The sequence below is a fragment of the Canis lupus genome, chromosome 20 (assembly GCF_011100685.1).
Source record: "Canis lupus familiaris isolate Mischka breed German Shepherd chromosome 20, alternate assembly UU_Cfam_GSD_1.0, whole genome shotgun sequence".
NCBI lineage: Eukaryota > Metazoa > Chordata > Mammalia > Carnivora > Canidae > Canis > Canis lupus.
The window spans coordinates 37,010,019-37,031,427 of record NC_049241.1 but is presented as its reverse complement, the minus strand read 5'-3'; the positions used below and the strand labels follow the sequence as shown (position 1 = coordinate 37,031,427).

Below are 21,409 nucleotides of genomic sequence, written 5' to 3'. Positions count from 1 at the left end.
AACCCATGGTCCCCCTCCTCATGGCACTGCGGCCTGGCTGTACAGGTTTGGGGCCAGAGCTGGGGCTTGCTGTGGTTGTGGTTTCCCTCCAGTGGCTTCTAACTGAGCAGCAGCGGCTCTGATCCCCGAAAGCTGGAGGGCTGGTCTGATCGGCAGCCTGCAAGGCTGGGCTCTGCCTCACAGTCCCTGGGCTTATCAGGTTCTGTGTCCTCCATGTAGCCCTGGGGTGGTCCTCATAGATGGCTCTTGCTGGGCACCCTAGAAGTGGGAGGGGTCATGGAGCCTACGGGCCATCTGTACTGGGCCCCAGGGGGAGGCTGAGGGGAGGTGGCTTGCCCACTTGCCCAAAATGACCAGGTTGTTTTGGCGCCTGGGCTCCCCTGACGTCCTCTCTCCCAGGAACCCGGGCCCCTGCAGCACAGACTATCGCTCCTTCTCCCCTGCCTTCCTGCCCACACAGCCCTCATCCTCTGAGATCCTCAGAAAGCCCATCAGTGCCCCCGTCCCGGGTCTCAAGGTTATCCTGTTGGGAAGCATGAGGCCCAGCCATGTCTACTGGGGTCAGGTCCTGAGATTGTGGATGCAGACTTGTGGCAAGTGTGTGCTATGCGGGGGCCCTGCTGATCCTTCTGGATGCGCCAGGGAGAACTCATGTGTGTACTCCCCACCTTAGGCTCCCAGGCCCAGCAGGGTGGTAGGAGGGACACGATGAGAGTTTGGGACACTCACCCAGACTCCCACATGCAGCCAGCCAGCCAGACCCCCATAGCTTGCTCTTCTCTCCCACATTAGCTCAGCACCCACCCTGTGCCACCTACTCACACACCTTCATACACACCAACGCACACACTTACACATGCTCCGGCTCAGGGAGGAGCCAGCTGCCACCCACAGCTGGCTTCTCCTCCCTGTCTACCACGAGGTCATGGTGGCTGGCTTGGCTAGTCTCTGGCTGAAGGCTTTGGGACCTGGGCTCAGATGTGAGCATACATACCCATTCTCACTCCCTCTGAGGAGGAGCCAAGCCTGGGCAGGAGACATGGTGGGTTCTGCTTGGCCTGGCTCCTCCCCTCTCCTCTGGCTTCAGGCCACAAAGGACTGGTGGGGCCCCTGGGCTGGGCTGCAGGCTGAGGTCAGTGTTTCCTGTGAGCTCATCTGGGCTAGGAACTCTCTCGACAGAGCCGGCTGTTACTCTGGCTGCCTGGGGACCCATCCCAGGGGTGGGGCGGGGAGGGGGGCTGCTACATGTACACATATATGTGTGGGGGGCTGTGAGACGCATGTCTGACACCGCCGCCGTGCTGGCTTATGTTCAGGAAGGAGTGAGTACATACCCCTGTGCACGTGCGTTGAGCGCAAGGAATGACAACCTGAAAGACTCTCAGGGTCACATCCTCTAGTGAGATTTGACCCGAGGAACAGCAAGGAACAGGGGAATATAGGGCCGACCTGTGTGGTTTAAAAAACAAAGTCAGTGTATGGTCAACATTAAAATAGTTTTATGTTTGGAAAAAGTTAGTTTGAAGGTGCAGGCAACCTCTGTAGGTGAGAGGCACCTGAACCCAAGGGGCTTGGATTCAGAAGGTCAGGGATGCAGGTGGGTGGTCCCTGAATGGAGTGGATGCTTAGTTAGTGCAATCTCAGCTTTAGGTTCTGGCTCAGCCTCAGGGTTTCTGTTTCTCAGTCAGAAAAGTGGAGGTGGTCATCTTGGCCCTGTTTGCTTGGGGAGTTATAAGCATACTTTGCAAACCAAGAAGAGCTGCAAGGAGCAGGGTGCAGGGAGGCGGGGGTACTGTCCTGCCTCTCTTGGCCAGCACGGACTAGGTACTCAGCCCGTAGGAAGCACCCAGCGTGGGGTGTTAAAGGAGGCCTTAAAGGATCCCCAAATAAGTGAGTCACATGCCTCCAGGGCCCAGGTAGGTTTTGGAGAGGAGTGAAGAGGGGGCCCCTGGCCTGGCGTAGACTGGCAGGTACTCAACAAAGGAGGTAGTACCAGCCAGCTACTACCCAGTGGGCTTGATGTCACATTCAGCAGTTTCACCAGAGATGCCACAAATCCAGACTTTCGTAGAATTTCTCAGGTTTAACAGTGGCAGCTAGAACTAGTGTCTCGTCAGCACATCATGTGGGCCAAATTCAATGTGGTGAGAGCCCCCGGGGGCACCCGAGCACCTCCCAGGGCTGTCCCTCACTGCCCAGCTTCCCCTCTGCTGTCTGTACAGCCCCACTGCAGGCCCTGACATGGCCCCGTTCCTGCGCATCGCCTTCACCTCCTATGAGCTGGGCTCCCTGCAGGCCGCCGATGAGGCCAGCCAGCCCTTCTGTGCCGTGAAGATGAAGGAGGCACTCAGCACAGGTAGGACTGGGATCAGGGCCCAGGGGGAGGCCTGGAGGACCTGTGCCTTGTTCCCCTAGAACTTCTGAGGGATCTTTCTCTTCCTCACGCTCATCTCCCTGCCCAGCCCAGCTGTGGATGCAGGACCGTAGAGGCCACCGAGTGCGCATAGGGCCTCTAGCACTTACTACATGGAGCCATCACCAGGGGTGGGGGTGGGGGAATGGGTTTCTGGCTCCTCCCCCATTGGTGGTTTCTCCCAACAATTTCCTCATGTCAGACCCTGTGCTGGGCATTGAGGACACTGCCATGCTCCAGGGCTGACTTGGCCCTGTCCTCATGGGGCTCACGGTGAGATGTGGGAGCCAGACAATGAGTCCTGTGATAGGGAAGCCCATAGGAGGCACTGTCCCAGGCTGAGGTCTGGGAGGTCTTCCTGCAAGAGGCAAATATCTCACACCATTCCTTCTTGCTATTGCCCTCACCTGCTGAATCCCTGGCTCATCCCTTAGGTCTTAGCGGAGCTGTCTCTTCTTCCAGGAAGCATTCCCTGACCCTTAGCCTGGGACATACCACCTGTCCATGATCCAGACCAGGTCTAGAACCCTGGCCCTGCCCTCTTCAGTCTCATCACAGCTGTGATTTAACATTTATTTGAGGGATTAATGGGTTCGTATCTCTGTCCTGGACTGGGATCTAGGGGGACAGGCCGACACTGGTTTTAACTTCTCTTTCTTCCGTGTTCCTCACCTTCAGTGTCATGGCTGGCACGAGGGGCCTCGGTGTGTGTTCACTGAGTGAGTGCGTGAGGGGGGTGACAGCTAAGTGGGGCTGACAGAAGAGGTCACAGGACGAGGCAGCGGCCAGAGCAGAGGCCTGGAGGTGGGACCAAGCAGGGCATCCTAGAAGAGCTGTGGGGAGTTCTGTGTTATGGAGTGTGTTATAAATGACACGAGGCTGGAGAGGGGAGCAGAGCATAGTTGTGAAGTCCGAGGAGTGGAAATATCCTCGGGAGGGCCTGGTGGTGGAGAGAAGGAGAACCAGACAGACTCTCGCCAGGCTGAAGGCTGTGGGGAGTCTGGGGAGGGTCGGGCAGACGGGCCCCAGCCAGACCTTGCCTGCCTGGCCATGTCGCAGAGCGCGGGAAGACGCTGGTGCAGAAGAAGCCCACCATGTACCCTGAGTGGAAGTCCACATTCGACGCCCACATCTACGAGGGCCGAGTCATCCAGATCGTGCTGATGCGGGCAGCTGAAGAGCCGATGTCCGAGGTGACGGTGGGCGTGTCGGTGCTGGCCGAGCGCTGCAAGAAGAACAACGGGAAGGCCGAGTTCTGGGTGAGGGCACATGGGCTGCAGCACGTGGGCCCTGTCTGGCCTCCTGATTCCGGCCCTGAGACTGAGCAGATCCCAGCCCCTCTGAGCCTGTTTCTGAATCCATAAAAGGAAAAGCTAGCACAAGACCCTACCTCAGGGTCAGCTGTTCAGGGGAAGTGAGCCACTGGATGCCAAGGGCTTATTGTAGCCCTGGGCACGTAGTAGGTGCTAAAGAGAGCCGTCCTCACCACTGCGACTACTTTTTTCCCTTTTAATTTTGTAAAAGCAGGATAGGCACATGGCAAAACTTTTCAAAATGTATGTAAGGGTATGTCCTGGCTCCACCACCAGGCACCCGGCCCCTTCTCAGAGGCACCCATTGTTCCAAGTTCTGCTTGGAACCTTCACAGGTGCAGGCAGGCATGAGGGAGCACAGTTATGTCTCCTCAGCAGTGAGGAGGTGGGGGAAGGGGAAGGCCGGTGGCCACCACTCACCTGCTAGAACCTGAACTCCACACGTGCATGTGGTCACATGTCCCTCATGGCCACAGGGTGTCAGGGCGGGCAGAGCATCCCTTGCCTTCTGGGGTCACAGGGGAGCTCCTGCAGCCAAGATGTCCCCGTGGGAAAAAACCCTTTGACCATCAGGGACTCTGATCAGCCTCCAGTGAGGCATGAAGGGGCCAGGCCAGGAGAGAAGTTGACCCAGCGCTGTACCAACCCTTGGCCAGTCAGGTGGAGTACTTGCCGTGCTCTCTGTCCACTCCACCAAGGGACAGTGCCAGTCACCAGGCATGGGTCCTGGGAGAGGTGAAGGTCCTACCCTCAGAAATGTGTAAGGAGACCAGGCATGCAGAGTCCCTGCTGCAGAGAGAACCAGCGTGGGTGTGTCAGCACACATGTGTCTGTGTCTCTGCATGTGCAAAGGCTGGGGGTGGGGAGGGCCTCCATTTTAAGATCCTTGTTAAGGGGGCAGCCAGGGGTGGGGGTGGGGAGTTTCCCTTCCCACTCTGTTCCTGGGCCATGTGGCCGGGCTGGGTGTGGGCTGGATCCTTTCACTTCCCCAAATGTAATAATACCCCTGGGTTGGGGGTGGGGGCGGGGCTCAAGGGCGGGGCCATGCCCACAACTGGACAGACAGGTGTCTGGCTAGGCTGCCAGGACTCCCTGGGCCTTAGGGGACCAACCATGGGGGCGGGTTCTAAGTCCAGCTTGGCTGGAGCCCGCCCTCATTGACCGCCCCCCCGCCCCCCACCCTCCCCCCTGCAGCTGGACCTGCAACCCCAGGCCAAGGTGTTGATGTCTGTGCAGTATTTTCTGGAAGACATAGGTAAGCTCCTCCTTCCCTGGGCTGGGGATTTAGGTTCAGAAGCTAGAGTCATGATGGAAGCTTAGGGAAGCAGTCCCTATCAACAGGCTACCCAGGGTCACCCTGGGAGGGACTACAGGAATGTTTTCCTTCTTGGGGCTGGGACTGACCTTGCGACTCCATGGTCCCCAGATTGCAGACAGTCTATGCATGGTGAAGACGAGGCCAAGTTACCAACAATGAACCGCCGTGGAGCCATCAAACAGGCCAAAATCCACTACATCAAGAACCACGAGTTTATTGCCACCTTCTTCGGACAGCCTACTTTCTGTTCTGTGTGCAAAGACTTTGTTTGGTGAGGGCTGGCTGTGCCTGCTGAGAGGGGGCGGGGGTAGGGAGGGCCTCATAGCTGGCACTGACAACGCCTGGGGATTTGTCTTTCAGGGGTCTCAACAAGCAAGGCTACAAATGCAGGCGTAAGTGTCTCTTTAACCCGGTTTCTGTGCACACGTGTCTGCCAGTGCCCACATGCATGCTCAGGAAAGCCGGTGTCCCCGTGTGAGGACTGTGTGCCTAGACAGGGGGGTTCTGTGTGCTTGTGTGTGTACATGTGAGATTTTCCATGTCAGAGCGTACGTGTATGAGAGGCACATTCAGTGGACGCACAAGCAGGCTTGCTTTGGCTTATGAAAGCCAGTTCCCAGCTCCTCACGTTTGGAAGCATCACACTTCGGTGTAGTATTTATACAGAAATCAACCAATGCTACACATCATGGCTCTTTTCCCCCGGAGAGGCTATTAGATCTTTTCTAGTATACCCTCACTGCACTCTGTTTGGGCATGTGTGTGTCTTGGTACACACATATGAGACACCTCCACTGTAGCAGTGGTTCTTTTTTCTTTTTAAAAGATTTTGTTCATTTATTCATGAGACACACAGAGAGAGAGGCAGAGACGCAGGGAGAGGGAGAAGCAGGCTCCATGCAGGGAGCCCAATGTGGGACTCGATCCCGAGACTCCAGGATTATGCCCTGAGCCAAAGGCAGGCGCTCAGCTACTGAGCCACCCAGGTGCCCCCATGGTGGTGGTTCTGAACACAGGCTCCGGAGCCAGATGGCCTGGGTTCGAATCCCACCTCTGCCACTTCCTACCTGTAGGGCCTTAGGCAGAGTGACTTAACCTCTCTGTGCCTCAGTAAAATAGGGATAATAACCATTCTGAAGATAAAATGGGATAAAATATATAAAGCTGCATTTTGAGTGACTGGTACAAAGTAAGCATTCTATATAGGGAGCCCATTGTCATTATTACACAGCAGTATGTATGTCCCAGTGTCTTTGTGTTGGGGGGTGCGTGTGTGCGTGCACGTGCATGTGTATGAGAGAATGCTTAGGAGCTGTTTGTTGTCTTGAGCATAGCCGGGAGTGGGTGGGGGGAGCCTCCCTGCTTGCACTTCTCTCCCTGTGAGACTCCGTGCCCCTCGTGCTGCCCCCCCACTGGCCACTAGGACCCCTCCGGCCTTCCCTAATCTCTGAGATCCTCCAGATTGGCCTGTCCTCCCCACCCCTATCCTTTCCAGGCCCCTCCTGCCAGGGCGTGCAGGAGGAGAGAAAAAGCCAGCTGCGGGCCCCAGGCGTCTGTGGGGTGAGGGTGTGGGCGATCGGGGAAAACAGTGGCTTTGTACAGAGGGCTGGACTGGGCCGGCGGCGCCAGCTCACAGCTCTGCCCCTCCTGCTGCCTCCCCTTCCCCCTCCCGGCCTGTGCCTCCTCAAGAATGCAACGCTGCCATCCACAAGAAATGCATCGACAAGATCATCGGCCGGTGCACGGGCACCGCAGCCAACAGCCGGGACACCATAGTGAGGCCGGGCCCAGGGCGGGGACCCGGGGGGCTTGGCCAGCTGGGAGGGATTCGGGTTCTCCCCAGCCTTTCCCCATGGAGCTCACCCTTCTCCCTACTTATCCTGGTCCCTCCTCAGACTTCCAGATTGCCCAGTCCCCAGTGGGGCCCTTTGGGGCATCTTGCCATGCATGGGGTTGGGGGAGAGCTAGGGGTTGAGGAAGGAGCTCGAGCTGGCCTGTGACCCTCAACCTGTGACCTCCCCTTCTCAGTTCCAGAAAGAACGTTTCAACATCGACATGCCGCACCGATTCAAGGTTTACAACTACATGAGCCCCACCTTCTGTGACCACTGTGGCAGTCTGCTCTGGGGGCTGGTGAAGCAGGGATTAAAATGTGAAGGTGCGTGCCACCCACCTCTGGGGGCTAGGGCAGGGCAGGAGGGCACGCCCAGCTGGTGCCTCCCCACCCAGACCTCATAAACTCCAACTAACTGATACCACCTTTCCCTGTTGCTGGGGGAGGCCTTGGTGGCCCCTCCACACTGGCCCGACTAACTCTCCCATTTACCTGCTGTGTGACCAGGAGACCTCATGCCTCTGAGCTCTGTGTCCTCAAGTGTAAGATAGGGGTTAGAGCAGAAGGTGTTCAGCCAAGGCCTGACACGCAGTAGCAGGTGCTCAGCAAACATGCTTCACAGACCCCCTCCCTCTCCCTAGGCTTTAGTGAGGCAGGAACAGGAGACACCCGCCCCCCCCAAGAAAACATGACTTGTCTAAGTTGTCTTAGACATTCTTTGAAGGGTTTAGAATTAGGTCTGATATCTCCTGCTTTTGCTTTTTCATCTCTAAATAATGAAAAATTTGAAGTGCTCATGATGGTTTCAGAGTATTTTCTCTAAAGACAGGAAACCCAGCAGACCCCACCAAGGCCCTGCTTTCTTCTACTCTCTCCTCCCTGCCTCCCTGCCCTTGGGTGAGCTTGGGGGATGGGGGCGAGTTCTCCTGGAGACTGCTGGTGGCCTGTCCAGTCCTGTCTGGGCAGGAGCCCTGATGGCGCTGTCTCCTTCACCCCAGACTGTGGCATGAATGTACACCATAAGTGCCAGAAGAAAGTGGCCAACCTCTGTGGCATTAACCAGAAGCTCTTGGCTGAGGCATTGAACCAAGTGACCCAGGTGGGCAGGTACCACGGGAACCCTTGACAGAGGATGGCAGGGCTGGGGGGAGCAGTCAAGGCTCATGCCCGCCACTGGGAGACCCTGGCAGGGTGAGGAGGGGGGCAGCATTTATACCCAAGACCCCACTTCTGGAAGATCCAGTCCAAGAATTAGACAGCAGGGAGAGATGGGCTTGTTCTTATAAGAAATTATGTGAGCAGTTCTTTACTTGATGAACCTAGAAGACCACAAGTTTGGAATGCTTGGAACTAAAAGCCTGTGTGTGTGTGTGTGTGTGTGTGTGTGTGTGTGTGTGTGTGTTTGGGTGGGGCTTGAGGAATGCCATAAAACTTCAAGGTAAAATTCTAGGATCAATTACAAGTGAAGGCAACACAATCTATTGAGTAAGTGTTGGAGAGAGTGGGGCTCAGTGTCTAAAACTTGTTTGTAATCAGCGCCTTCTAGACCATCAAGGTACCCCTGCACCCCAGGAAGTGTGTGCATGTGTGCGTGCACCACCTAGAAGTCTTGGGCTCTGTCCCTGCTATTCCCCCATTGGTTTTGAGAGTGGAGTTCTGGATGGTTGGATGATCAACCATCTGGATGGTCCCATCCTCTGGGCTGGGAGCTCTGATCATGGTATGACTATCTGGCTCTCCATCCTCTTCCCGCTGCTCCAGAGATCCTCCCGGAAGTCAGAAACAGAGTCTGTTGGAATCTACCAGAATTTTGAGAGAAAGCCAGGAGTCTCTGGAGACATTGCCCCAGGTGAAGGTGGGCTCATTTCCCCCAGTAAAGTCCCCACTCCCCACTAGGACCCGAGATGGGGCCCAGCCTCCCACCACTGCCAGGACCTGAGCTGAGGCCCCACCCCTACAGAAGGAGCCCCTTCCTCTCTGAGGCCCCTCACCCACCTCCCACCCCCAGGCCCCAAGGGAGGGGACTCGGCAGATAAAGACCTAAGTCTAAAGCACCATGTCTTGGGCAGACAACGGGACGTACGGCAAGATCTGGGAGGGCAGCACCAGGTGCAACATTGACAACTTCATCTTCCACAAGGTCCTGGGCAAAGGCAGCTTTGGGAAGGTAAGTGGCTGTTTGGCCCTGGGGGGTGGGGGGGCAGCTCGAGGGACTTGGGCCCAGGGGCCCAAGGGCACCTGTATCCCCCCTCCCTGGCTTCTTCCCGATGGGGTGGGGACCGTGGTGGCCTGGACTTCCCTCTCTCAGCATCCTGCCTCCCCGTCAGGTGCTGCTTGTAGAGCTGAAGGGCAAGAAGGAGTTCTTTGCTATCAAGGCTCTTAAGAAGGACGTGGTTCTGATCGACGATGACGTGGAGTGCACCATGGTGGAGAAGCGGGTGCTGGCGCTCGCCTGGGAGAATCCCTTTCTCACCCACCTGTTCTGCACATTTCAGACCAAGGTGCCCGCCCCCCCCGCCTCGTTCTTGCGTCTGAAGCCACAGCATGCCCCCCCCCCCCACCACAGGACCATGTCCCTAGGGCAGAGTTGTCCCCTACCTCCTGTGGGGCTTGCCCCCACCGGCTGTTTCTGCCCTTCACTGTGCCCCTGCTCACCCCTCTCCCCACCCTAGGACCACCTGTTCTTCGTGATGGAGTTCCTCAATGGTGGGGACCTCATGTACCACATCCAGGACAAAGGCCGCTTCGAGCTCTATCGGGCCACGTACGTGAGGGCCCTGTTGGGGGAGGAGCCCACGGCTGGTCTGGAGCTGGGCTTGTGAGGGAAATCTGGGGGAGCTGGGGCTGTCCCCACCATATGGAAAGCTGTGGATGGTGAGTGAGCCCTGGCTGGCAGCCCAGCACAGATGTGCCAGGGTCCTGTCCCCTCCCTGAGCCTCAGCCTGGGCAGCCTTGCAGATGGTGATGCTGCACAACACAGGACCCTGGTGTATGGCCCTCAGACTAGCATGTACCCCCCTCAAAGTGCATGTGTGTGTGTGTGTGTGTGTGTGTACACACATATGTATATCTATATAAATATATACACTCTTCTGACAGAGAATTGTTTCATCTGGAGCTTTTCCTTCATAAATTTCTTTTTTAGTCTTGGTGGCCAGCCCCCTCTTGCCTGATACAGCGTGTGCTTAATCACGCTCAGGGTGTCCACGGAGCTATGCACAGCATTTCCCGACCCTGGGGGCAAGGAGGGGGGCCCAGGGAGATGCAGGAGCTGATCATAGAAATCCCAGAACACTTTTCTCTCTCTGTCATCCAGGTTTTATGCAGCTGAGATAGTCTGTGGATTGCAGTTTCTGCACAACAAAGGGATCATTTACAGGTACAAGGGGTGGGTGGTGTGTTGGGGGGCTTTTAGGAAGAAAGCTCAAACCCCATCATATCTCCCCAAATCCTGAGTGAGGCCCCGCCCAGCCACGGCCCCATCCCCGCTTGAAGTCAGGCTTTGGTTGGGCCTCTCCCTAACTAAGCTTCCTTCTCCATTGTGAGGATTCCCATGGCCCCTCTACTGAGGCCAGCCTAGCTCCAGGGTTTGGGAGCTGGTTGCCCATATTTGGCGCCAATAGCAGGAGTACAGCCTTGCCCGGGACAGTGTCTCCCTTCCTGCGAGTGATCAGTCTTACTGTCATGCTCCGAACCCCCATCTGAGCAACCAGTAGGAACTGGCTCCATCAATTCTTGCCCAATAAATGACAGTCCTACCCTGTAGTGGAATAGTATGGGCCCATTGATAAGGCTGATGCTGAGTTCTCTGCACCGATGTGAGACAATGCGAAGATGATGTTGTCAGGTGGAAATTTCCAGATGCTCAACCACTGCTCAACCAGTGTGTATCTAATATTAGAGTCTGGGGTTGAGAAGGAGGCGGGGGAGCCATGCATTGTAGTGTGCTCATCCATGCCTAGGATCATTCTGGGGCGGGCCTGGTTATGAGGTTAGTGAAGATGGACTCTGCTGTTTGGTATCCCATGTGCATCAATTATCTCCTCAAATATCTCCTCATTATATAAGACATGGTCCCTGCTCTTGTGCAGTCAGACACACCCGAGCCTGGGGCCACCTGCACTGCTGACCCAGTGAGGTGACCCTGGGCAGGTGGCATTACCTCTCTGAGCCTCCATGTGAGCTTTAGGAAGTCAGATGGTGTGTATCCAGCATGTGGCTCACCAGTAGGTGTTTTGCAGGAAACACCTGCTTTTAGCACAGCTTTCTCCTCCTGCTTCCTTTTCTCTTCCTCATTCCTTTGTCCCCTTGGGGAGGTCCTAGGATCAGGGTTGGCAGTGGAGCCATGGGTACTGGAAAGAGAGGAGGAAGATTGCTCACCCCCCCATGACTCCCTTTTCTGTCCACACTCAGGGACCTCAAGCTGGACAATGTGATGCTGGACCAGGATGGCCACATCAAGATTGCTGACTTTGGGATGTGCAAGGAGAACATATTTGGGGAGAAACAGGCTAGCACCTTCTGTGGCACCCCTGACTATATTGCCCCCGAGGTGAGTGGGTACCCTCCCGGCAACTGGCCCGATTAGACACCTTGTCTCAGCAGGGTGAGAGGCAGTGCTGTCCGAACCACAGCCAGGAGGATGAGGAAACCTAGCTGGGCTTCATGCTTGGGAGTCCCCCTCAGCTCTGGTACCCCTTCTCCTGCCCCAGATCCTGCAGGGCCTAAAGTACTCCTTCTCTGTGGACTGGTGGTCCTTTGGAGTCCTTCTCTACGAGATGCTCATTGGTCAGTCCCCCTTCCACGGTGACGATGAGGACGAACTCTTCGAGTCCATCCGTGTGGACACGCCACATTATCCCCGCTGGATCACCAAGGAGTCCAAGGACATCCTGGAGAAGGTGGGAGGCTCTGGGCCAGGCTGGCTGGGGCAGGGGCCAGCAGACAGACATGTGGGTCATGGGAAGGCCAGAAGCCCCTCGTCTCTGGAATGGCAGCCTCACTGATGCTCTGGTCCTAACACACTGTGGGTACTGCTCACACGCCACGTTCCTGGGAGCTCCTGAGTCCATCACACTGAATCAGCCTGGTACCGTGATTATCAGCTCAGGGTGAGGAGACAGACAGACCTGAAGCTAAACTCTGAGTCTGTCTCCTTGTCTGCAAAATGGAGGCTGTGGGAGAACTTGCCTCACAGTTTTGGAGACAAATCATAAATGTGTGGTGCTCAGGTCTACACCAGGCAGGTAGTATATTCCCAGTAAACCCCATTGCTTGTCCTCACAGTCCCACCAGCAGAGAGTCCTGGCGGCCCTACTGCGTGGCCTGTTGTCTCTGGGGGACCAGGAGCGCAGCAGCCCAGAGAGGACCCTCTCAGCTCCAGAGGCCCTGGGCTGCACCCTTGGGCTGGGCTAGACCTGCCTGGGCACCCCTGGGTTCGCTGAAGCCCTGGATTTCCCAAAGTCCTTGGGTGCTAACTAGGGCTCCTGCTGGCTTGCAGCTGCTTGAAAGAGATACAACCAAGAGGCTGGGAGTGACGGGCAACATCAAAATCCACCCGTTCTTCAAGACCATTAACTGGACCCTGCTGGAGAAACGGGCTGTGGAGCCGCCCTTCAAGCCCAAAGTGGTACGTGATCTGACACCCGTGGGGGCCACCCACTTGATCTTGCTCTCCACTGCCTTCCAGGTGGGGTGGGGGATCTCCTTTCCCAGCCTCTCTCTCTCGCTTCATTTGCAGGCTTTCCTCCTCTCCATTCTTCCAGCAAACCTGCTTCCCGGCCTCCCCAGCACATTCTGTCACTGCCTCTGCCTTTGTGTTCTCACCCACCCCCGCAGTGAGTCAAGTCAGTCAGTCAACAAACAGTGGGAACTGTGGATCTAGCCACCCCTCATTTTTATTTTTATTTTTTAAGATTTCATTCATTTATTCATGAGAAAGAGAGAGAGACATAGGCAGAAGGATAAGCAGGCTCCCTCCAGGGAGCCCAATGCAGGACTCGATCCCAGGACCCTGAGATCATGACCTGAGCCAAAGGCAGATGCTCAACCACTGAGCCACCCAGGTGGCCCCATCCAGCCACCCTTCAATAGACCTGCTTTGGGATCCCTGGGTGGCGCAGTGGTTTGGCGCCTGCCTTTGGCCCAGGGCGCGATCCTGGAGACCCGGGATTGAATCCCACATCGGGCTCCCGGTGCATGGAGCCTGCTTCTCCCTCTGCCTGTGTCTCTGCGCCTCTCTCTCTCTCTCTGTGACTATCATAAATAAATAAAAATTTAAAAAAAAAATTAAAAAAAAATAGACCTGCTTTAACAGCCCTGTACGCAGGGGACTATTCTTTGGGAATCAGAGTTAAGGCCTCTCCCCATCCATCCATCCATCCATCCATCTTCCAATAAATATTGGAAATGCTGAGTGCCTGTTGAGTGCAGAGCACTGTGCTAGCTACACTGTGAAGTGTGAGGCCCAGAGCCAGAGAAGTTCTAGCTCCTCAGAGAGATAAGAAGCTTGCACACTGATGATCGTTTATGATATGAGACAACAGTACGAGAGCTGTCACAAGACCACACATGATCTGTGGTCACTGGGCGAGTCTGTCAGCAGGAGCTGGATGCAGAGAACAGAGTGGGTCTGAGAAGAAGTGGGATATGGGCAGGGCTGGGGGACTAGGCCAGGCTCAGGGCAGCTGGGAGGCGTTCCAGACAGAGGAGAGGTGTTCACACCAAGGTCTGGGATCTGCAGAGGCCACCCAGGAGACAGCAGGGAAGCAGAGGCAGGTCGGGGCCAGAATTCTTAGATAAGAAGTTAGATTCTGTGGCTCTTCTCTGACCACAGCTCTCCCCTCTTGCTCCCTTTCTCTCTGTCAGGACACACTGACAGCTCATGTCATGTGCCCGACGTTTGTGCCTAGAGGCTGGAGAATACTTCCCCTGCTCCAGGGATCTCAAACTCAGGGGCCTCCTGGGCACCTTATTACCAGGCCAGGCTGCATGTAGGGAAACCACACAGCCTGATTTCAGTCTCTTGCTTTTGATTTAAAAAAAAAAAAAGGGTAGATTTATTACTCTGCATTAAAAACACAGGACAAGGGATCCCTGGGTGGCGCAGCGGTTTGGCGCCTGCCTTTGGCCCAGGGCGTGATCCTGGTAGACCCGGGATCGAATCCCACGTCGGGCTTCCGGTGCTTGGAGCCTGCTTCTCCCTCTGCCTGTGTCTCTGCCTCTCTCTCTCTCTCTCTGTGACTATCATAAAAAAATTTAAAAAAAAATTAAAAAAAAAATTAAAAACACAGGACAAGAGTGTGGGTCAGCAGCCCCTGTCAGTGGGAAATGGTCAGGGGCCGATAGCAGGCTATCCAAGGGGGCTTCAGCACTGTGAATGGACACATCGGGAAACAGGCCCAAGGCTGCTTGCTGTGCCAGTTTCCAGGAGAAACCAGAAATCTGGATTTTTATGTCAAATTGCCCAATTTAAAAATAATTGGCTCAAATCCCATTAATACCCAGGGGCAGTCTAAATGACTGTACCTGCCTGCTTGTTTGGCCTGAAGGCCACAGAAACTGAGATCACTCCTGTTACCATTTCCTTGTATCTTCAGAAACAGAGAGTTGGCAAACTTTTCCTAGAAAGTCTGATGGTAAATATTTTAGGCTTTGCAGGCCAGGCGACCTGAAAGCAGCCGTAGAAAATATGTCGATGAATGGGTATAGTTTTGTACAAATAAAACTTTATTTACAGACACTGGAATCTGGGTTTCATTTACTTTTTACATGTCATGAAATATTAATTTCCTTTTGATTTTTCCCTGAGCTTTAAAATGTGAAAGCCATTCTTATAGCTCTTGGGACCTATAAAACCAAGGTGGTAAGCAGGGTTTGCTCCTGGCTCTCATTTGCTAGAGTCCTCTTCAGGATGATACCCACCTCTCCTTATCTTGGCTTCCTTCATCCCTCTGGGGAGACAGTATCCACCGTCTGTCTACCTGGGCTTCTCTCAGGCTGTTGGGAGAGACTCCCTTTTCTGTTCTTTTATTTTATTTTATTTTTATTTTTTATTTTTTAAAAAGATTTATTTATTTATTTACTTATTTATTTATTTATTTTATTTATTTATGATAGACATAGAGAGAGAGAGAGAGAGAGAGAGAGACGCAGAGACACAGACAGAGGGAGAAGCAGGCTCCATGCCAGGAGCCCAACGTAGGACTCGATCCCAGGACTCCAGGATCGCACCCTGGGCCAAAGGCAGGTGTTAAACTGCTGAGCCACCCAGGGATCCCCTGTTCTTTTTTTTTTATTATTATTATTTCAAGTTAGTTAACATATAGTGTATTATCAGTTTCAGGGTAGAGTTTAGTGATTTATCAGGTGCATGTAACACTCAGTGCTCATTACATCATGTACCCTCCTTAATGCCCATCACCCAGCTACCCCATCCCTTCACCACCTCCCTCCAGCAACTCTGTTTGTTCTCTAGAGTTAAAAGTCTCTTATAGATTGCCTCTCTTTCTCTTCTTATTAAGACCATCTCTGGCCTGGCCCAGCACCACAGGGATTCTGAGGTGTTTGGGAGGCAGTCTCGGGAACTCGGAGAACTTTGGAGGGCCACTCCTTAGGTCCCACTCACTCGCCCCTGCTCTCTGCCCACAGAAGTCCCCTGGAGACTACAGTAACTTTGACCAGGAGTTCCTGAACGAGAAGGCACGCCTCTCCTACACCGATAAGAACCTCATCGACTCCATGGACCAAACAGCATTCGCTGGCTTCTCCTTTGTGAACCCCAAATTTGAGAGATTCCTGGAAAAGTGAGGTTTCCAGACATCCCCCCCAATCCACCCCAGCTGGGGAGCCTGGGTCAGCCAGCATGGCCTGCCCACCGAGCCTGGGCAGAGCAGGCTGGGCAACATCCCCCATCATCGGCACCTGCCTGCCCCCACTCCATGATAAGCAACAGTGTGATTGTCTGATTTCTGCTGCTGCTGCTCTCTGGTCCCCAAGAGGGGCCTCAGCTCCTGTCTGGCTGGGCTCTCATGGTACTTCTGTGAACTGTGTGTGAATTTGCTTTTCCTCTACCATCAGAGGGAAATTGTAAATCCTGTGTTTCATTACTTGAATGTAGTTATCTATTGAAAAAATATTATATATATATACACACACACATATATATATATAATAGGCTGTATATATTGCTCAGTAGAGAAGAAATGTATGAGTATACATATACGTGTTAATTTTTTTAAATATATGTATACATACATACACACATATATATAGGATATATATATATATATATGACCAGAAAAACAAAAAAGGAGCACAAATTGTTTGAACCACCAGGTTCTTTTATCTGTGTGTCTAAATAAACACCAAATGGTACTGACTTGGCTGTTGGGACACGTTTGTCCCAGGAAGCTGGTGGCTGCTGCTCCCACTTTTGGCAGCTCCGTCCTGGAAGCTCGGTGAGCTGTTAGCTACAGACACAGACCCCTGGGTTTTCATGTAAATGTGTTTGTATTTATGGATTTCCTGTGGCTCTGAGGCCCTGGGCCTAAAGCAGAAGGCTTTTTTGGGTGGCTGAACGGATCCCTGAATGTGTCTGCAGAGCAATGCTAGGGGAGGAGGTGGGACCAGGTGCTGACAGCATGTCAGGAGAGCTAAGGCCATTCTGGAAGAGCAGAGAGGCATGAGCAGAGGCTTGGAGGCTGGCCCAGACTGGGGAGGAGGCCAGAGAGGAGGAAGGAAATAGAGCTCAGCAGGCCTCAGGCCCATCTGCATTCAAATCCCAGAGCAGCCAAACGAGACGTGGGTATGCCAGTCATTTTAAGCCTCAGTTTCCTCATCTGTAAGATGGGGACAAGGCAAAGGGGATGCTAGATGGAGCTCCATATCTCCTTGCTTTTTATCCCTGTCCCTGCCACAGAAGTGTTAGAGTTCTAGGATCTGCTTCTCAAGAGTCCTTACCTACCTAGGAAAGGGGAGGCGAGCAGGATGGGAGAAGGATGAGAAGATGCTGAGTGGCTATGTTGAGGTTGAGCGACATGCTCCAGTGTGCCCACAGTGAGGACAGTGGCTCCAAGGGACAGGTGGCGGCCAATGTCCCTGCAGCATGGGCAGCTGTCCTTTCCCACCACTTCAGTGTTTCCTACTCTCTGGCTTCCCATGTCTTCCCCTCAGCCTCCCTCCCTACTCCTCCCTTTCTCTGTTCCTCTGCTCCCGGGGGCACAGGCTGCCCCTCTGCTCCAGCCCCTGGCCCTCCTTCCCCAGAGGTGGGCAAAATGCCCCAGTGCCTCATTGGCTGGCTCTGACAGCCAGGCAGCTGACTTCCAGCAAGTTCGTTTTTCTGGGCTGAGGTACAAGTTTCCAAGGCTGGAGAGAGGTGGGATGAGGTGGGGCTGGTGCTGGCCAGGGAAGGGGGCTGTGGAGACGGGGCGGGGGCGGGAGGGGGGAGCAGCCTCCCTAGAGAGACTAAAGTCCCCCCTCCCCTCTCCATCCACCAGCCATCCCCTCCAGGAAATACTTTTCGAATCCTTGCTCTGCTGTCTGTGAAGTGAAAACCCCAGAAGTGAGCTTGGTCCCTTGGGCTTATGTCAAGTGGGGGAGCCAGCGTGGCATGGGTTGTGCTGGGGCACCCGTGACCCCTACCTCTGCTGCAGTACACACAGGCCCCAAGAGCTCCCCTGGGGCTGTCCAGAGTGGCTTTAGAACAAAAATATGGTTGGTGTTTGAATTCCAAGGCTCTCCCAATTGTCCTCCAGCTCCAAGGCACAGCCTTGCACTGAGAGCCCCAGCTTCTTCCTATGTGGAAGGGGGATGAGTGGTTTATCAGCCAGAGGCAGTGGAGGGTGGTGGGAAGAACATGGTGCTGAGGGTCAGGAGCCTGGACTTTGAGTTCCACTCTGCCATCCACAAATTTTTTCATTGGGACTCAGATCCCCTATCTAAAAAATGGAACAGTCCTGCTGCTTTGAAGAGCTTGTGGCTCTGGGGAGCCCCTTAAGGGCTGATGCTGGTACCCCACGGTGCCAGGCAAAGCCCAAGAGAAGGCAGGGGGACAGCAGCCCGGGACAGAGAAGCAGCTGGTGGGATGTTGCCAAACTGCCTGGGAGGCTGTGTGCCTCCAGGCCTGTTCTCAGAGCTGGGTACATGCCAAGCCTGACCTGGCGGCCTCAGGAAATGCCTCTCATGGCTGGGCCCAGAGCCACATTCTCAGTGGAATCTGGGGGTCCTTAGAAGCAGGCAGGTTCCCCCCCCCCTCCACCTACCAAGTAGGTGTGCAAACAGCAGAGAAGTCGGTCCACGCTGCAAGGGCCAGATGGAACACTGTGCCCCCACTGCATGCCAGGCCTGGCACTCAGTGCTGGGCAGGGTAGCATCGATGCAGGAGGGCCTGGGGTGGGGGGGTGAGGGGGCAAGAGCTTGGGCTCTGCCTATCAGATGCCTCTGGATTCAACTCCTGTGTATCCCTAGTTGGTGACCTCAGTGAGTGACAACCCCCCAGAGCTTCAGCTTCCTTTTCTGCCAAATGGGGATAACCATGCTGCTGCGTGCGGGTGAGGATGAGGTCTCTAAGTGTGCTCCACGGACTCACAATAGAAAAATATGCTTCGTAAATAGCAGCCACTGGGACTCCATCCCCTCAACGGGATAAAACGTGCTCGAGACTGAGGGCCTGCCAGCCGGGCTTCTCACTGGACTACAGGGGGGCAACTGGGCAGTTTCAATGAAAACCCCAGAGGTACCTGCCCTGTGTCCCAGCCATCCCCCTTCTTAGGCAGAGCTATGCAGAGGAACCTCGCCCACAGGCCCCAGGAGGCCGGCCCAGGATGCGTGCCATTGCATGGATTAACTGGGAAGTAAACAGAAAGCCCAGCAGTTGGGGAGCTGGGCTTTCTGTTGGGTTGAGTACTTTCCCAATGTAAGAAGTGGTACAATGCCAAGAGGCCAAAATGAGCAAGTTAGAAAGGTTCAGAGTGATTGCACCCTGTAGCTCCGTGTGCTAGCTTATGAAGGCACCCAAAGGTCTGGGAGCACAGGGACGGGTGAATGAGTGAGTGAATGACCACACAAGTCCCTTCAAGGCAGTGGCTCTCAGATTCGGGTACAGCGGGTACTGACGAGACATGGCCACTATGCCGAGTTCCAGGCAGCAGGCCTCAGTGCTGGCAGCACCTTGGAACCCCATGCCCGGCTGCCTCTAGTCTAGCAAAATGGTGATCTCTGGAGGAGGACCAGGTATCAGTATGTTTAAAGATCCCTGGAGGGTCCAACCCGCATCGGGATCGGGTGCCAGCTGGGTGACAGCCAGGAATCTGTGTTTTGCCCCGTCATCCAAACGAAGTTAAGAAATGCTGCTCTGAACAGGCCACACCCTGGAAGGCGAGGTCACCAGCTCTTAGCCCCTGGACCCCTGGTCCCAGAGATCCCCGGGCGCGGAAGGCCCCGACTGGCTGGGCTACGGTGCCCTCTGGTGGCCGTCTGGCTGGTGGGCACTGCTGCTGGCTCAGGCTGGGGAGGTCATGCTTTGCACCAGTGTTCAATCCTTTTTTTTTAAGATTAAAAAAATGTAGTTGACGAGAGAGCAAGCGCACGCACAAGCAGGGAGGGAGAGGGAGAAGCAGGTCCCCTGAAGAGCAGATGTGGGGGCTTGGTCCCAGGACTCTGGGATCGTGATCTGAGCCAAAGGCAGACGCTTAACCAACTGAGCCACCCAGGTGCCCGCCTCTGTGTCATTAGTCCCTGCGAAAATGTTCCAGCAAGTAGGTGCTGGAGGACCATTTTGCAGAGACTAAGGGGCGCAGAGGTTACACATCTAGGCGTCCACCTTGACCTTTAAGAGAGTCCGGGGGCTCATCCATATCTCCAATCCAGTCTCTGGCATTCATCCCAACATTATAGTCCCATTTCCTCAGTTTATTCCTTATTAAGGTGTGCATAGCTGATATCAGCTAGGAGTGCTTGTTCTCTGCAGGTTTTAATAGCAGGAAATGAGGTGTGCTGCATTTGCCAAAGTGGGAGGGGCTGGGGGCTCCAGGACATGCACCCGATGCTCCTGACCAGCAGGCTGGCGACGGGTTTGCACCTCTGCAGCCCACTGTGCACCTGCCTTCTCCTTGGCCCCTCTAAGCTGGATGGGCCTTCTGGCTCCCTCCTGCGCCCTGAATGTGTCCAGCAGGTGACCTCAGGCTGCCCTGTGTGAGGCTAGACACTAGAAAGTCGGTTTGGGTTCCTCTGAGTCCTGCCTACCCTCCCACACACACCTTGTTATCTCCTCAGTGCTGGCAAAGGAGAGATGCATGCAACTGAAAAATGGAACCTGGTAGCAAAGAAGGGGAAGGGGACAAAGGCAGACTCCAAAAGTGGGAGCCAGGCCTGAGTCAGTAGAGCCCAGATGAGGCCAGACCTATGAGGTTTGGGGGGCACTGGGCCACTCCCCGGGTCTCTCATATGATTGAATTCAACCCTTGCCAGCTGTAGCCTTGGTAATTTAAACCTTTGGAACTTTAATACTGGTCTTCAAACCAGGCTTTATCGATGGCCTTAGAAGACCCTCAATTTCTTTTCTTTCTCTACTGAGAAATACTCTAAAGCCCTGACATTTGTGGCTTAGCCCACATTAAGCAGCATGCAAAGCTCAAAGCCTTCTGGGGAAGAGATTTTCCTTTCTCATCTTCTGAGAGGCAGGTTTAGCTTTCTATCAATTGCACCTGTGATGGTAGATGCACGCACTCTGGGTGGGGTGGCGGTTTGGGCCCTGTTCCGAAATTCATGCATTCCATCACAGAATAGGTGTCTGCTCTGTGCCAGGACCTCAACAGGCATCATTTGGAGCTGTCATTCAACAGGGCTGACCTAACACGCACTGTGCATGTCTTAAGAGCTTGTCAAGGTGACGCTCTGGCCCAGCAGCACGCTTGATGCTTTCCCTGCATCATCGAAGGTAGCAAATCCTCACAACAGCCCCATGAAGAAATAACTGTTAGTCTCCCCATTTTACACATCAGCAAACTGAGGCTCTGAGAGATTAAGGACCATTTGCCCAGTGGCTCTGGACTGGAGGCTCTGCTGCGCCGCTTTCTGCAGACACAAGCAGTCTTCCAGGCTTGCCCAGGAGCTGAGAGCACTCGGTTCCCCTGTCCTGGTCCTCAGGGCTCCAGGAAGAGGGCAGAGACAGTGGAGGACAGCTAGGATGGGGCGCAGACAGGCTGCCTTGATGCTGGAAGGACCCTGGAGATCAAGGGTCTTCAGTGGGGATCCCCGTGCGTTTGCAATGAAGCCCTGATGTTGGAGAAGGGGCTGGGCTGGGTCCCACAGGGAGGCAGAGGCTGGGACAAAGACAGACTCTCAGAGGGAGGAGCCATGTGTGTCCCCAAACATCCCCCTCCTGTAAGGCTGCCGTGTGGCTCCTCCTTCCTGCCTACTGCAGGCCCACCCCAAGCCTGGCACACAATGGGCAGTCAGTAAACGTGGATGAACATGAGTGAGCGCGAGGCATCCACTGAGCACTTGCTAGACCCCCAGCACCACCCTGCACC

At 54.7% G+C, this 21,409-nt stretch overlaps 1 protein-coding gene and 1 long non-coding RNA gene across 2 annotated transcripts; one reads left to right on the top strand and one right to left on the bottom strand.

The window, feature by feature from the left end:
- Positions 1-1,485: 1,485 nt before the first annotated feature.
- LOC111091315 lies at positions 1,486-4,634 on the bottom strand. Its single transcript, XR_005374894.1, has 3 exons — positions 4,147-4,634; positions 3,449-3,638; positions 1,486-3,353 (listed from the first exon to the last, which is right to left on the bottom strand). It is a non-coding gene; the product is annotated as an uncharacterized LOC111091315 (long non-coding RNA).
- Positions 2,242-15,686, top strand: PRKCD (protein kinase C delta). The gene is given in 17 exon segments (NM_001008716.1): positions 2,242-2,356; positions 3,473-3,672; positions 4,921-4,981; positions 5,153-5,315; positions 5,405-5,436; positions 6,734-6,819; positions 7,073-7,202; positions 7,877-7,977; positions 8,640-8,733; positions 8,948-9,045; positions 9,206-9,379; positions 9,551-9,642; positions 10,195-10,257; positions 11,292-11,430; positions 11,591-11,779; positions 12,379-12,507; positions 15,528-15,686. Coding segments are annotated over 17 exon segments (2,025 nt in total).
- The last annotated feature ends 5,723 nt before the right edge of the window (positions 15,687-21,409 follow it).